Source organism: Amia ocellicauda, chromosome 12 (assembly GCF_036373705.1).
Source record: "Amia ocellicauda isolate fAmiCal2 chromosome 12, fAmiCal2.hap1, whole genome shotgun sequence".
NCBI classification, from domain to species: domain Eukaryota; kingdom Metazoa; phylum Chordata; class Actinopteri; order Amiiformes; family Amiidae; genus Amia; species Amia ocellicauda.
Genome location: NC_089861.1, coordinates 32,272,148 through 32,287,541, shown reverse-complemented (window position 1 = coordinate 32,287,541; position 15,394 = coordinate 32,272,148). Strand labels below are relative to the sequence as shown.

Here is a 15,394-nt window from a genome sequence, read left to right as displayed (position 1 = left end):
GTGTCTGTGTATATAATTAATACGGGGAATTGAGGTCGCTGTGTCCGTGTGTCGCAATCCGGAACACGGGGACGCGCCGAGCACGGGTAGAAGGGGCGGCGGGCATGCGGATCGTCGCGGGGGCGCGCATGTGTAACAGAATACAGAGTGGGGAGAGGCGGGCGCGCGCATTTCCTCTCTCGGTGAAGCATCCTCGCTCCCGACACTTTGCATTCTGAACTCTTGGGAGAGAAGAAGGGAAGACAATTATTGCCAGAAACGACAGGGATAAGTAACGAGAGGGGGAGCGGAGAATGGACCTGGCCGGGCTGAAGCGGGCCCAGGAGCGGTTCTGGCTGGTGGTGCTGTCGTATATTCTTTGCGCCGACCCGGTTCGGTCGAAGTACGTCAAAGGTACCGTGAACACGAAAGAGGTGAGGCTCTGTGTGCGTCTCTCTGTCTGTCTGCCTTTAGCGTGTAGTGCAGCGCCTATGTGCGTTTGTCTGCGTTGGCGTGTGTGTGTGTGTGTGTGTGTGCGTGCGTGCATGATTTATTTTTAAAAAAACGTCAATAATAAAGCATGTTATGGAGCATCGAGTTGTAAAACGTATGCAGTTCGTGTGTGTGTGTCTGCGTGTCGATGGTTCCCTCCCGTTGTCTCGTAGCAACGCTGCAAGCTGGGTTCGAATTTCAGACGCGTCCCCAGCCGCGCGCTGCCCGAGCCACACGCCGCGCTGCGACCCGTGTGTCAGTGTGTGTACATACATGCGGTACACGACACGATTCCGTCTGTTTTCACAATGGCACATACAACAACCACAACAACAACATCAATCACGTGTGTTTTCCTCGCCGTCACGTTTAACCCAGCTCGGCGGCGTGCTTCTCTCACGCTGTGGAATAGGCGAGAGTGTCCGCATGGCCACAGCACCTGTTCAATGCGCTATTGCTGCTCCCGCGGGCTCGCAGTGTGCTGGTGCTGTGTCGTGTACTGCATGGTGGTGCAGTGCATTGTATTGTACTGTAGGGCAGTGTGATATACTGCATTGTTGTGTTTTAGTGTTGTATGCTATTTCATAATGAAAGGCTCCTTTGCAATTGTGAGTGTAGTGTATCCGTGAAATAACACTGGTATGTAGTGTATGTATATAGTGTGTGTAGTCTGTAGTTTATCAGTGTTGGTTTGTGTATGGCAGCTGGCTGATTAATTACGCTGTGGAGCCCCCAACAGCTAATTATAGGGTTAATTAATTCTTAACATTCTTTACAAGAGCTCAAGAATTCAGGAGAAAGGATGTGAGTCAGGGTCTGTCCATCCATCCATTCTCCCAGGGTTTAAAGAGATTGATACCAGGGATCTTGTAAAGAGGGGGAGAGAGAGAGAGATGAAGGTAGAGTGAGAGGGATTTGGAAGGAGAGGAAGCTTTAATGAACTTTACTCCAGTTGGCTGTACTGTAAAAGTCAGTAACTCTACAGCAGTCCAGTCCAGTCAGTGACTGCAGCAGTCCAGACCAGTCCAGTCAGTGACTCTTCAGCAGTCCAGTCCAGTCAGTGACTCTGCAGCAGTCCAGTACAGTCACTCTCTTATTATTATATCATTGAGTGCCTTTGGATAAAAGCTATAATGAGAAATTATTATTTTTAGGTAATTCTTATTTTTGGTAACTGGGCTAGTATATTAGCAGTGCACTAAGACAGAGGAGCTCTATCTCGCTCACTCGCTTTCTCACTCTCGCTCCCCCCCCCCCTCTATACATTTCCCAGATTTCCACCCACCCCTCTGTTCCAGTGCCACTACTCTTAATTACAGTGTTAATAATTTAGGACCCCTTCTACCTGCCCCTTTCCACTGCCTGAATAAATAACTACCTGGGTCACTGAGCACATCCTGCTACCTCCTCTCCCTCTCAGAACCATTTTAATGTAATGTCAGTCAGTGTTACTGTACTGTAGTGTCCAGTCAGTCAGTCAGTCATTAGCAGAGAGGTTAATACAGATACACTCACTGACTGGACCCTAACTGATACTTTAACACTGACAGAGAGTGAGAGGGGAAGAAGGGGCCTCTCAGTTTCCATGACAACTATAAAGCTGGGCACGCATGGGGTTGCCGTGACAACTGGGACTTACTGCCACTTACTTCTTGTCGGAGTGTTTGTGTGCATGAGTGTATTGCTTGTTTGTGCATTGTGGTATGTTAGTTTTGCTGTGTGCTTGAATCAAAACAAAATGCAGTATGACACAGTACACTACCCAGTACATCTCTCTCTCTCTCTCTCTCTTTCTCTCTCTCTCAGGACTGGGTTTTTCTCACTAGGTTTTGTTTCCTGACGGATTTTGGACGTCTGGACTTCAAGTTTCGCTACCCTAAGGTGACTGACTGATGCATTGACTGACACACTGACTGACTGACTCTCTGACTGTGACATTCACTGACTGACTGACTGACACACTGACTGACTGAATTCTGTATTAACCTCTCCCTGTCTCTCAGGCTCGCTGCTGTCAGAATATCCTGTTGTATTTTGATGACAGCTCCCAATGGCCAGCAGTCTACAAGAACCAAGACAAGGTCTGCCCATCTGTCTGTCTATTAGTGACAGTGTCTCCCCTTGTGTGTATTATTGTCTCTGTGTATGTCCATTAGTGTGTGTCAGTAACAATGTGTAGTGACAGTGTATTATTGTGTTGTTGCTGTTGTGCAGGACTGTTACCAGAAGGAGGCGGTGTTGCGCCCAGAGAACAACCAGGTCATCAACCTCACAACACACTACAGCTGGTCAGGCTGTGTGGTGAGACCCCCGCTTTCTCTCTTGTGTTACTGCACTGTAGTGTCTAGTCAGTACTGTATTAACCCTTCTCTCTCTCTCTCTTTCTCTCTCTCTCTCTCTCTTGTAGGTGGAGGAGGGCGGGGCGGTGCTGAGCTGTGTGGGGGGGCGCAGTTTCCGCTCGGTCAGAGAGAGGTGGTGGTACATCGCCCTGAGCAAGTGTGGGGTGAGGGAGTCGCCATGGCTACTGCATCCCAGACAGAGAGACGGACACAGACCAATAGAGAGATGCAGAGCGCACTCATTTACACAGACAGACACAGTCCCAGACTGTCTGTACTGACTCTCTCCCCTCTCTTTCCCCCACTCTCTCTCTCTCTCTCTCTCCCTCCCTCCCTCCCTTCCTTCCTCTCCCTCAGGGTGATGGCCTCGAACTGCAGTATGAGATGAGGCTGACCAATGGACAGTCCTTCTGGACACGGCACTTCTCTGCTGACGAGTTTGGTGAGAGAGAGATAGGGAGAGGAGTGAGGAGAGGGGGAGGAAAGGAGCGAGCGGAGAGGGATGGAGGACTTAATTGTTCTTTTTCTCCACAGGAATCCTGGAGACGGACATCACCTTTCTCTTCATTTTCACACTAGTCTTCCTCCTCTCCTGCTACTTTGCACGTGAGTCCCTTCATCAGTCCATTCCTTTCTCCATCTGCGCAATGCTAGTGTCCAGTCAGTCAGTCAGTTGTGACTGATGTGACGGAGCTGACAGAAATCCGCATCCGTCAAATGTGGATTTTAAAGCATTACATCCGTGCGGATGCATATGCGGATGTAGTTGTAGGTTGAGAAGTGTTTTGTATGTGCCAGTATTACTGTTAAATCAGTTTGCTACAGTTTTTACTTTAAAAAACATTTAAATATTTCACTGAAAATGTGAAATAGATCTGAAATAAACATCCACTCATTGTCCTAAAATTGAATGTAATGGAGTACTTTTATTACTTTTATTTCACTTTTCAAACTATAACAATTGCATAAGTCTTCAGACAGTTTGAATTAAATGTCCAGAGATGCGAAAGGTATTATCACGTCTCTATCATGGTACTATGATAGACATCATGGTTTCTTAAGTTCTTAACAAGCATCTAATTCCACTATTACTAGTCACTGTATTACACAGTACATGTAATTTAGTAGTTGTACATTTGTATTTCAAAAACACAACCTGCTCTGCTTTGTTAGACAGTAGCTGCTGCAATGATCACCAGGGGGAGTTTACATGCAGTGGCTTTAACTACTGTAGTGATGATGTGCGGGCACATGGCACATGTGGCATCAGTTTTGCAGACAAGAAAACGGTCCCAGAGAAGGACAGGGTCAATGCCAAATACTCTAGTAAATTAGGAAAAACCTAAAAAGCACACCCATTCCACATGTAAACAGCATTAAGTCATATATATATAAACTTTAATGACCGAATTATAGAGGTGCAAGATTTCAAGATAAAGTTGCTGATAGACGTTTCATGGTTAGCAATGGTGCATTTTGTATTTTTTAAGGATAAACTAGAACGTACCTTTTTGTAGCTTGGATTTCTGCAGATCTGGGTGGCTCCACCAATGGGATCGGTGAAATTCTGCAGATCTGCGCATATCTGCAGAAATCTGCGCTATAAGAAAGCGACCAATGGCTTCCTCACAAAGAAGTTCTGCATGGAAATACTTTGACGAAGTAAATAGAAACACTGTTCAGTGTATAATATGTGCAGTGCAATTACCTCAAATGTACAGGTGGTATGTTAACCCACCTAAAAGCCAAACACCCTTCTGTGAAACTAGCTATGACGGAAAAGGAAAGAGGAGCAACAAACTAATATTATTAAGCTACACACACAGCCAGTTATCGCTAATTATTTTGTATTCACTGAACCCAAACACACCGGTATGTTTCCGAATGCAGACCGATAGTCTGTATGTTGAGTGTGGTTTGGAAACGTGGAAAGGTAAATCATTAAATAGATTGTATAAATTAGCTAGACAGATAGTCTAATACATTTTGTATTTCGCTGTTATGACCGGAACATATTGCCACAAGGACGCTAATGTTAAGGCATTTTCGTTGCTGCTTACATTGCTAAACTATTAGTGAATGAAAATTTAATAAATAAAATGAAAGGAAAACAGTTTGGTTGGTCAGTTACAGCTGTAATTGTAAAATATTCCTTTTTAAACAAATAGTCACAACCTTTATAGTTAATTCGAAATTGTGATAAAAAGTCGTGACAATAACAGAAAACAATAATACAAGAGTCTGACACGAGATACGTGAGAGTTGGCAGGTTTGCTTATTGCTGCTGTTATTATGCCATTTCCATACGTCTTCTAATAGGAAGGTATTTTTACATAGGCTAATGTTTATGTAACAAAGTTGTTGTATTAGATAAGTATTTTAAAATAAAATTCAGAACTTTTTGCAATTGCAAAAATTGTCACATTGCATTAGTTTGGATTTAATATACGCTCACCTAAAGGATTATTAGGAACACCTGTTCAATTTCTCATTAATGCAATTATCTAACCAACCAATCACATGGCAGTTGCTTCAATGCATTTAGGGGTGTGGTCCTGGTCAAGACAATCTCCTGAACTCCAAACTGAATGTCTGAATGGGAAAGAAAGGTGATTTAAGCAATTTTGAGCATGGCATGGTTGTTGGTGCCAGACGGGCCGGTCTGAGTATTTCACAATCTGCTCAGTTACTGGGATTTACACGCACAACCATTTCTAGGGTTTACAAAGAATGGTGTGAAAAGGGAAGAACATCCAATATGCGGCAGTCCTGTGGGCGAAAATGCCTTGTTGATGCTAGAGGTCAGAGGGGAATGGGCCGACTGATTCAAGCTGATAGAAGAGCAACTTTGACTGAAATAACCACTCGTTTCAACCGAGGTATGCAGCAAAGCATTTGTGAAGCCACAACACGTACAACCTTGAGGCGGATGGGCTACAACAGCAGAAGACCCCACCGGGTACCACACATCTCCACTACAAATAGGAAAAAGAGGCTACAATTTGCACAAGCTCACCAAAATTGGACAGTTGAAGACTGGAAAAATGTTGCCTGGTCTGATGAGTCTCGATTTCTGTTGAGAAATTCAGATGGTAGAGTCAGAATTTGGCGTAAACAGAATGAGAACATGGATCCATCATGCCTTGTTACCACTGTGCAGGCTGGTGGTGGTGGTGTAATGGTGTGGGGGATGTTTTCTTGGCACACTTTAGGCCCCTTAGTGCCAATTGGGCATCGTTTAAATGCCACGGCCTACCTGAGCATTGTTTCTGACCATGTCCATCCCTTTATGACCACCATGTACCCATCCTCTGATGGCTACTTCCAGCAGGATAATGCACCATGTCACAAAGGTCGAATCATTTCAAATTGGTTTCTTGACCATGACAATGAGTTCACTCTACTAAACTGGCCCCCACAGTCACCAGATCTCAACCCAATAGAGCATCTTTGGGATGTGGTGGAACGGGAGCTTCGTGCCCTGGATGTGCATCCCACAAATCTCCATCAACTGCAAGATGCTATCCTATCAATATGGGCCAACATTTCTAAAGAATGCTTTCAGCACCTTGTTGAATCAATGCCACGTAGAATTAAGGCAGTTCTGAAGGCGAAAGGGGGTCAAACACAGTATTAGTATGGTGTTCCTAATAATCCTTTAGGTGAGTGTATGTCGCATTATGAATGGGTGGGTGGCGACTATTTGAATAGTCGTGGACAACGATGTCTCCTCAAACCGGACCGATGCATTGCAGGCGTTGCATTGCAAAGCAGATCTTTTATGTTTATTATGAGAATAAACAAATATTTGAGTTTGTTGAATACTAAACCAGAGTTCAGAACTACTAAACATGTGCAAAGTTTGACATCTGTTAATGCGGATTCAAACTTTGTCACAACCCTCAGTCAATGTGTCAATTTAGATGGTGCTTTATTAGTATTAGTCTGCATCATATGCCTAATTTATGTGTGGGGAGCATATTTTCAATTGTTCTCAGATCCATTCATTGATTTTTCTGTCTCTTCCTGTTGTTGTTCACACTTCTTTAGAAAGTGCGAAAGGCACTCGAGTTGTTTTCAGGACAATATTGCTGTTTGCCCCCCCCCATCAGAATCGCTCTTTCTCAGCACTTATAGCTGCAAATACCCGACGCAGGAATATTTGCGGATCAAGGGAGGGTTTTATAATTATATTTGTGAATGTTCTGACATCAGTCATGGTGTTTTGCATTCATTTAAAATAAAAATTAACAAAATTAACTTATTTTATTTTTATTTGAACCCCCTGTTGTATATCCTAATTTAATTGAATGCTGTGCCCGTTTTTTAAACATACATCCTGCCCCTAGTCTGCATTAACCCCTCTCCCTCTCTCTCTCTCTCTCTCTCCCTCTCAGACACTCTGAAGGGACGACAGCTCCTCCACACCACCTACAAGATGTTCATGACGGCAGCCGGAGTGGAGGGTGAGGGAGAGGGACAGAGAGAGGGGAAGGGATGTGTCAGTCAATCAGTGTATCAGTGAGTGTGTATTAACCACACCTCTCTCTCTCTCTCTCTCTCTCTCTCACACAGTTCTCAGTCTGCTGTTCTTCTGTATATACTGGGGTCACTATGCTACTGATGGAGTGGGGAACCCCAGCCTTAAAATGATGGGTACTGTCTGTCTGTCTGTCTGTCTGTCTTTGAGTCAGTCAGTCTGTGAGTATGTATTAACCATCTGTCTCTCTCTCTCTCTCTCTCTCTCTCTCTCTCAGGGAAGTTGCTGTTTTCTGTAAGTTTCTTGGTTTTCCTGCTCATGCTGATCCTGCTGGGGAAGGGCTTCACTGTGACCAGGTGAGCAATTACACTCACAATGTAATTATGTTAATTTACTGACTCTTGGAGCCCTTCCACTTTCCCACATTGTGTAAACTCAGATTCTGACTAAGACCAACTGAGTGACTATGTGTCTGTATTAATCTCTCTCTCTCTCTCTCTCTCTCTCTCTCTCTCTCTCTCTCTCTCACTCTCAGGGGCAGGATCAGTCACAGTGGCTCAGTGAAGTTGTCAGTCTATATGACTCTGTACACCATCACCTACATAATACTGTTCATCTACGAGGCTGAGGTACGGCACTGACTCACACACAATCCCTCTCTCATACACACTCACTCTCACTCACTGGCGCCCATACTCACTGACACACATTCACTCACTGACACACACACTCACAACCCAAGCACTAAAGCTGTACTCTGCCTCTCTCCCCTCCCAGTTCTTTGACCCAGGACTGGTTCTGTACGGGTACGACTCCCCAGCCGGCTACGGGCTGATGGCGTTGCAGGCGCTGGCCTATGTGTGGTTTTGCTACGCGGTGCTGATCTCCCTGAAGCAGCACCCCCACACTCAGGCCTTCTACCTGCCCTTCTTCACTGCCTACACACTGTGGTGAGCAAGCAGGCCAGTCGCAGGGAAGCGAGATTCAAAAAGATCCAGAAGAATCCAGAAGACCTCCCCACCTCCTCTCATGCTGCGCAGCTTACAGGCTCATATCGGTCCAAATCAATGGCATCCACTACTGCATTCGTATAGTTCTGGTTTCTCACTCTTCTCTCCATCCATCAGCCTCTCTCTCTCTCTCCCCCTCAGGTTTTTTGCGGTGCCAGTCACCGCCCTGATTGCGAATTTTGGGATCCCACGTTGGGCGAGAGAGAAGATAGTCAATGGCATCCAGCTGGGCATTCACCTGTACGCCCACACCGTGTTCCTGGTAAGAGAGAGGAAGGGTGAGAGGGAGGGGGGAGAGAGATTATTTATTTAGACATTTACTTAATCTTACTCATTGCTTGACTATTTATGTTAATTATTATTACTTATCCATTATTATTGTATATTTATGATTTATTTATTTAATTGCCTGTATCACACATGTTTGGTTAATACAAAAGACAGGTCAAGCCAATAAAGCAAAATTTTGAATTTACATTTGAGAGAGAGGAGGGGGAGAGGAGAGCCCTGATATAATGATTATCATGTTGCTGCTCTCTATTAGACAGTCATACCCCGTTACCATTAGGTGCACCTCCACATGGCTGTACAGATAAACTTTGCTGCCAGTGTTTTAATTCATCGTCATGAGGTACAGCTGCCCTAGGAAGTGACTGTGAGACACCAAAGGTCAAAACCCATTCTGGGACACTCGGAATTCTGGGATTTGGCATTCAAAAACTGGATGCTGAAATACTTTAAACATTAAAGTGCAATGAAGTTTGGACTGAAATGTTTTTGCGATATCTAACGCATAGTCTTATAGCGTGACCAGATATTCAAAAGTAGAAACTGGGACATATTGAAAACCTATTTTTCAAACAAATTATGTCAATTAAAAATATGATATTTGTTAGAAGAGTAAAAGAAGTGTTAATTTCCACGTATCTGCTCTTGGTTAATCATTCAATTGTTTTGAGCAGTGTATTCACACAAAAAAAATAATAGGGTGTATGACTTCTGCCTGTATCATGATCTGATTAACACTGACAATATAACTTCATATACCCCAGATGTTTTCTTTTATTATTTCTCTGCGGGGGAGTTAAACTGCATTGCATTATTCATTAAAGTGCACGTTTGTGTTGTTTAAATCTGTGCCACTTAGCATATCAATATAAAATATAGTCGCAGCCTTGACGGAACTGATTCATAAGAACAATACATTTATATAAGAATATGGCTACCACACTTACTCAAAATGTTTTTCACAAATTCAGTGTAGTTTTTTTTTCCTGGATAACCTCCACATAAGCTTAATCAATTACAATAAGTTTCGCTAAATGAATGAATCACACATTTAACATTGTGTGCGGCAGTGTTGTAGTACTCGAGACTGGTCTCAAGACCACTTTTTGAATCAACCGCATTTTTACTCGGTCTTGTCTTGGTCTCGGACAAAGAGGACTCTTCAATTTTATTTCAAGACCGGTCAAGACCGCAACTGCAGGAATATCACTAAATTGCCTGTGCATTGTTTAATTTATTTGTTAATATAATTTCTGTGATTGGATGTAAAACATCACGCTTCAAATGCAACCAATGACTTCACTCATTTCTAATTTGAAATTTCCCATCACCCCTCCCCACACCCCAAAAGTGAATGAGGGAGATAGGGTGAAGCAGTGGCTGTCTGGAAGATGTCGGCCAAATCAGCTATAAATAGATTTGGTTACCTGAACCACAAAGAGTTTACAATAGCGTCCAAAAGAAAACACACAGCAGTGTGTAAATTCTGCAATGAGACGTTCACTGAGACGGCTGGGACTACATCGAACTTTTACCGGCATTTAGAAAGAAAATATATAAAAAAGGTAAGCTAAGTGTAAGTGACGCTAGCAAAGCTAGCTACCCAACTTTTGTAATCTGCCTCTGTACCAAAACTCTTCAGAAATCTCGTTCCCCTTTACCCAAAGAGATTTAGCGAGTATTAGCTACCTATGTAACATTATATACTGTATGTTTCACGGCGCTAGTTTCAGTTGCTTGCCAGCTTTTGTTTGTGATAAACAATGATGAGCCAGGCCACATAAAGCTATGTAGCTAATTATGAATATAAGTTACGTTACATCAACGTTAACTAATGCCAGCTGCATACCTCTCCCGACTTAAGTTAAACGCTGTGGTACCACACTCCTTTGCTTGGGTCAGAGAGCTAGAGATGTGAAAGCAGAGACAGAGAACCATGACAGATTCCCACAACTCCACAGTTTGGCACTGAAGGTGCTGTCAGTCCCTGCCTCCTCGGCACCAGTGCAGAGGGTTTTTAGTAGAGGGGGCATTATAATGAGACCCCATCGTTCACGTTTAGGTCACAGAATGTTGCAATCTCTCATGTTTCTAAAATGCAACCAAACTCTACTTTAAACTTAGCAACTACCCCTTCATTACCTTTGGTGGTGAGCTTGGATTTATGAAGTGTTTTGCCACTGCAGTTGTTCAGGTTTGGCATATGATGTCATCATTTTTTAAACTGCTCCCAATGACATTTCTTTTCTAATTTTATGACTGAAACACCTGCAATTAGGCCACTGAAACTTTGACCTCTTTGGAACTCTATTATGTATCTTATATGTTGCTTTGAAAACATATAAAAGTGGAGATCGTCATATCTCTTTTGAAGCTGACACATTCATTTAAAAGCAAACTTAAATCTGTAAAACAGAGAACTCTTGATGATTGTTCCTGAGCATCAATATTTCACATATAATTACTATATTACTTCTATTAATATTTCTATTAATATTCATAGAAAACGGAAAATCACACACATAAAATTCATCTTTGCAATGCCTTTTGATTATTTTATCATAACATTTCTCATGGTACACGTATGTATACACACACATATACATTATATATATATGTATGTGTGGCAATAAAAGAGGTGAATGCTTTTTGTGGGTGTTTTTATAGGAATGTGGATCTTTCCGCTCAATTTGAGATGTGCCTATGTTTGCATGTTCCACGTTTTATCTTAAGTGTGTCATGCAGTGTGGGACTTGGGCACTGGTCTGGTCTTGACCCGGTCTCGCCCTGCCTTGGTCTTGGGCTTGACTCGGTCTCGACCCCTCAAAATCTTTGTCTTGTCTTGGTCTCAATACACTCTGGTCTTGGTCATGACTTGGTCTCGGTTTAGGTGGTCTTGACTACAACACTGGTGTGCGGCATCAACTTTTATTTTGTGTGGGATTCCTTTAAAAAATACCTTGTTCTGAAGTTGTCAATGGATCAGGTAGTGGTTGTATTAATCGCTAATTTTTCATGGTAGTGATTTTTTTTTAGTTTTACTCTGTAAATGTATACAAATAGTTTCTGGTAATGGGGGTTTACCAATATTATTAAAATGTTCGCTTCTTCATATGACCGATCACACAAAAACATTCCTCTGAACTTCAATGTGGCTAGTAGAAACGGGGCATCAGCATCTGTAATATTCTATTTTATCCTCCTGTCGTTCTCTGTTCTCCTCTCTCTCTCTTTTTCTCTCTCTCTCTCTCTCTCTCTCCTTTAGATCCTTACTCGTCCCTCTGCAGCCAATAAAAATTTCCCATACCACGTCCGGACATCTCAGATCGGCATCATGGGTAGCCCTGTCCCCTCCTCACCCCCCCATGGCTACGGCAATGCCAGCTATATCAGCCACTCTGTCCCCAACTTCACTGAGCTCTTCTCCATCAACAAAGTGAGGATCTGACTGACACACTGATACACTGACATACTGACACACTGACACAATGACTGACTGGACACTACACTACATTTTCTGATTCTTTCCCTCTTTCTCCCTTCCTCTCTCCTTCTGCAGGGCACGAAGCCCACAGAGGAGACGGTGGCCTCAAAGGGACAGTTCTCCCAAAGTGAGCGAGATGGGAAGGGCAAACTCATCACCACTACCAGCTCCTCCTCCCTCGGCCCCGCCCCCACCGCCCCCACTCTGCCAACCTATGATGACCTCTTGCCCCCACCCCTTCCCCCCCGGCCCCCTCTCACCCTGGCCCCGCCTCCTCCACCTCCCCGCCACCCCTCTGCCACCCCGCCCTCCTACACAGAATATTTTAGTATGCAGGGGGGGGGCAGCAATAGCAGTAACAGCCACAACAACAACAACAATGGACTGAGAGAGAAGGGGAGGGGTGGAGAGTTTGAAATGGAGGGTTGGAGAGGGAAAGGGGAAGGAGATCTAGAGGTATAGAGGGGGTGGTGGGGAGAGAGGGAGAAGGGAGGAAGTGGGGGGGGCAGTCAGGTAGCACTTTAGAGGAGGAGACAGGGAGGGACTGAGGCAGTCAATTGAAGGGAGAGTGGAGGGAGTGGGGTGTAACACATCTGTACAGGCATTGTAAATAGGCACACATTAGAGAGAGAATATAGACATATAGACATGTTCCTATGAGAGAGGAGAAGAGGAGGGACAGGGTGGGCATTTTAAAGCACACCTGTGGTGTTCACTCTGGGAACAAACTGGACACACTGGACACTGGACACACAGGTCCGGCTGTAACAGGACTTCTACCTTAATAAAGAGGATCAGAGTATTGATAAAAAAACGTGAAGACTGTTTCCTTCTTCACCCTAATCATCATCATCATCATCATCATTATTATAATTAATATTATCATTATTATTATTATTAATAGTTGTAGTAGTCGAGGTAAGTTGGAAATGTGTCATATTTGTAGTGTTATTGGTAGAATATGGAAGCATATACAGGACTTAATTCAAATGTTAATGCAAATTTGAACATCATTATGCTATCCCACAATTGCATAATCATGTTCCATTTAATGCACACATTATTTGGGACAAAATGAAAATGAAAATTGCATTTGCATATACTAGTACACACTTTCGCAGACAATATTAAAATGTTAATGCAAAAGCCAATTGCAAATGCATTTTTAAAGAATTCCCCCGCTTTATGTTGGTGATAAAGCAATTGTGAAATGAGAGAACGGCACCCCTCTTCGCAAATGCATGTCCTAGCTCTTATGCCGTTTTCCGGACAAAATTAAAATGTAAATGTCAAATGCTATTGTAAAGGCATGTTCATGGTCTACCGACCTCTAACCTTCAACCTCCTAACTTTTACACATCAACTGGAACTAGACCAACAGACAGCCGCCCATCCCTTGTTTAAAAATGCTGTTCATGTATTACAAGGTCCTTTACATATCAGTTATAGTGGCTTTATCAATCTTACATCTCGTACAGATATTGCTGTCAAAAGTTTTAGAACACCCCCATTTTTCCAGTTTCTATTTAAATTTAAGCACAGTTTTTAAGTACAGTTTCCTACACCATCAAATGGCACTTGGAAACTCTAACAGGGAGAGGTCTAGCAGACTAAAGCCACAATAGAATCAGAAGACAAGTCTCTGAGAGTCAACAGCTTGCATGATACATAATAAAGTTTACAAACGAGAGGAGGACATTCGACCCATTGTGCTCGTTTGGTGTCCATTAATAACTGAGTGATCCAAGGATCCTATTCAGTCTGATTTTAAATGTTCAGCTTTAACCACATCGCTGGGGAGTTTGTTCCAGATTGTGACAACTCTCTGTGTGAAGAAGTGTCTCCTGTTTTCCGTCTTGAATGTTTTGAAGCCCAAGACGGCTCAACAGCTTCAAGCAAAGCTTAACACTGGTCAAAGTATGCAAGTCTTAGTTTCAACTGTGAAGAGAAGACTTTGAGCTGCAGGTTTGACAGGTCGAGTGGCAGTAAGAAAGCCATTGCTAAGATTGCAAAATAAGAAAAAGAGGCTTGCTTGAGTAGTGATATAGGGCCCTTTTGGGAAAGTGGGGCTGCAGAGGATTTGACCTTTGACCCTGAACTTGAGTTATGAAATTATAATATTAGAGGGTGGAGTTGACAGGGCACCGAAGGAATGTACAAGTGGTGGGGGGTCTTCAACTGTTTTTCAAACCCCCCAAAAGAGTTCTATTTAAGCCAGACTTTAGTAAAATAGCTATTTTTCTCTATACGAGTGAAGCGCCAAAAGAGTTATATTTATGCCCTCCTGATTATTTAGTGAAATTGATATTTTTCCCTATGCAAGTGCTGTGAGGCTGTCTCTTCAACATGGCCAAAGGGGTTACCGCTTTCAAATGGATAAGGGCTATGTCAGTGTCATGCTTTTTGAGCTAGGGGGATGGTGAGGAGATGTCTACACCTTTTGTAACATCAGGTCACTGAAGAATTAGTATATTTGTGGGTGGAGTTGACAGGGCACTGAAGAAGTAGCATACCAGGGTAGAGTTTGGGATGTCTACACCTTTTGTAACTTCGGGTCACTGAACAATTAGTATATTAGTAGTATATTAGTATATTAGTATAATAATAAATAAAGAAACAAAGAAAAGAGAAACTCTATTAAATAAGTGTTTTCTTCACACGGAGCTACTTAGTAATAATGAGAAATGAGAGATCTCAACTGTTTTAGAAGTGGTCTTCTCACCAAGAGGCTGTATAAATCATATGTGCCCACATACGCAAACATAGATGAAATTAAAATAGATGGAAAGCCAAATAAACAATATAATCTACTACTACACAGTAAAATTTATTTCCAGAGTTAGGCGATATCAAAACGTCTTATTTAAAGAAATGGTTAATGTAAAGCTTGAATAAATACAATGATCAAGTACATGTGTGTGTGTGCGTATACACCGATCAGCCATAACATTATGACCACTGACAGGTGAAGTGAATAACACTGATAATCTCATTATCATGGCACCTGTCAGTGGGTGGGATATATTAGGCAGCAAGTGAACATTTTGTCTTCAAAGTTGATGTGTTAGAAGCATTTAAAATGGGCAAGCATAAGGATCTGAGCGACTTTGACAAGGGCCAAATTGTGATGGCTAGACGACTGGGTCAGAGCATCTCCAAAACTGCAGCTCTTGTGGGGTATTCCCAGTCTGTAGTGGTCAGTACCTATCAAAAGTGGTCCAAGGAAGGAAAAGTGGTGAACCGGTAACAGGTTCATGGGCAGCCAAGGCTCATTGATGCACGTGAGGAGCGAAGGCTGGCCCGTGTGGTCCGATCCAACAGA

At 43.1% G+C, this 15,394-nt stretch overlaps 1 protein-coding gene across 1 annotated transcript; it reads left to right on the top strand.

Annotated features, from left to right (window-relative positions):
• Positions 1-8: 8 nt before the first annotated feature.
• tmem145 (transmembrane protein 145) lies at positions 9-12,873 on the top strand. The gene is made up of 15 exons (XM_066719349.1): positions 9-413; positions 2,278-2,352; positions 2,475-2,552; positions 2,686-2,772; positions 2,879-2,974; positions 3,168-3,252; positions 3,345-3,416; positions 7,208-7,276; positions 7,386-7,466; positions 7,568-7,646; positions 7,826-7,919; positions 8,068-8,240; positions 8,442-8,562; positions 11,854-12,024; positions 12,148-12,873. Exons 1-15 carry the CDS (start codon positions 294-296, stop codon positions 12,532-12,534), a joined length of 1,788 nt encoding a protein of 595 aa, XP_066575446.1. The 5' UTR covers positions 9-293; the 3' UTR covers positions 12,535-12,873.
• The last annotated feature ends 2,521 nt before the right edge of the window (positions 12,874-15,394 follow it).

Excerpts from the sequence above, each read along its gene's own strand:
- tmem145 (XM_066719349.1), top strand. The coding sequence starts at position 294 with ATGGACCTGGCCGGGCTGAAGCGGGCCCAGGAGCGGTTCTGGCTGGTG. Across the intron at positions 2,975-3,167 it reads TCGCCCTGAGCAAGTGTGGG|GGTGATGGCCTCGAACTGCA; the intron begins GTGAGGGAGTCG and ends CCTCTCCCTCAG. Across the intron at positions 8,563-11,853 it reads ACGCCCACACCGTGTTCCTG|ATCCTTACTCGTCCCTCTGC; the intron begins GTAAGAGAGAGG and ends TCTCTCCTTTAG.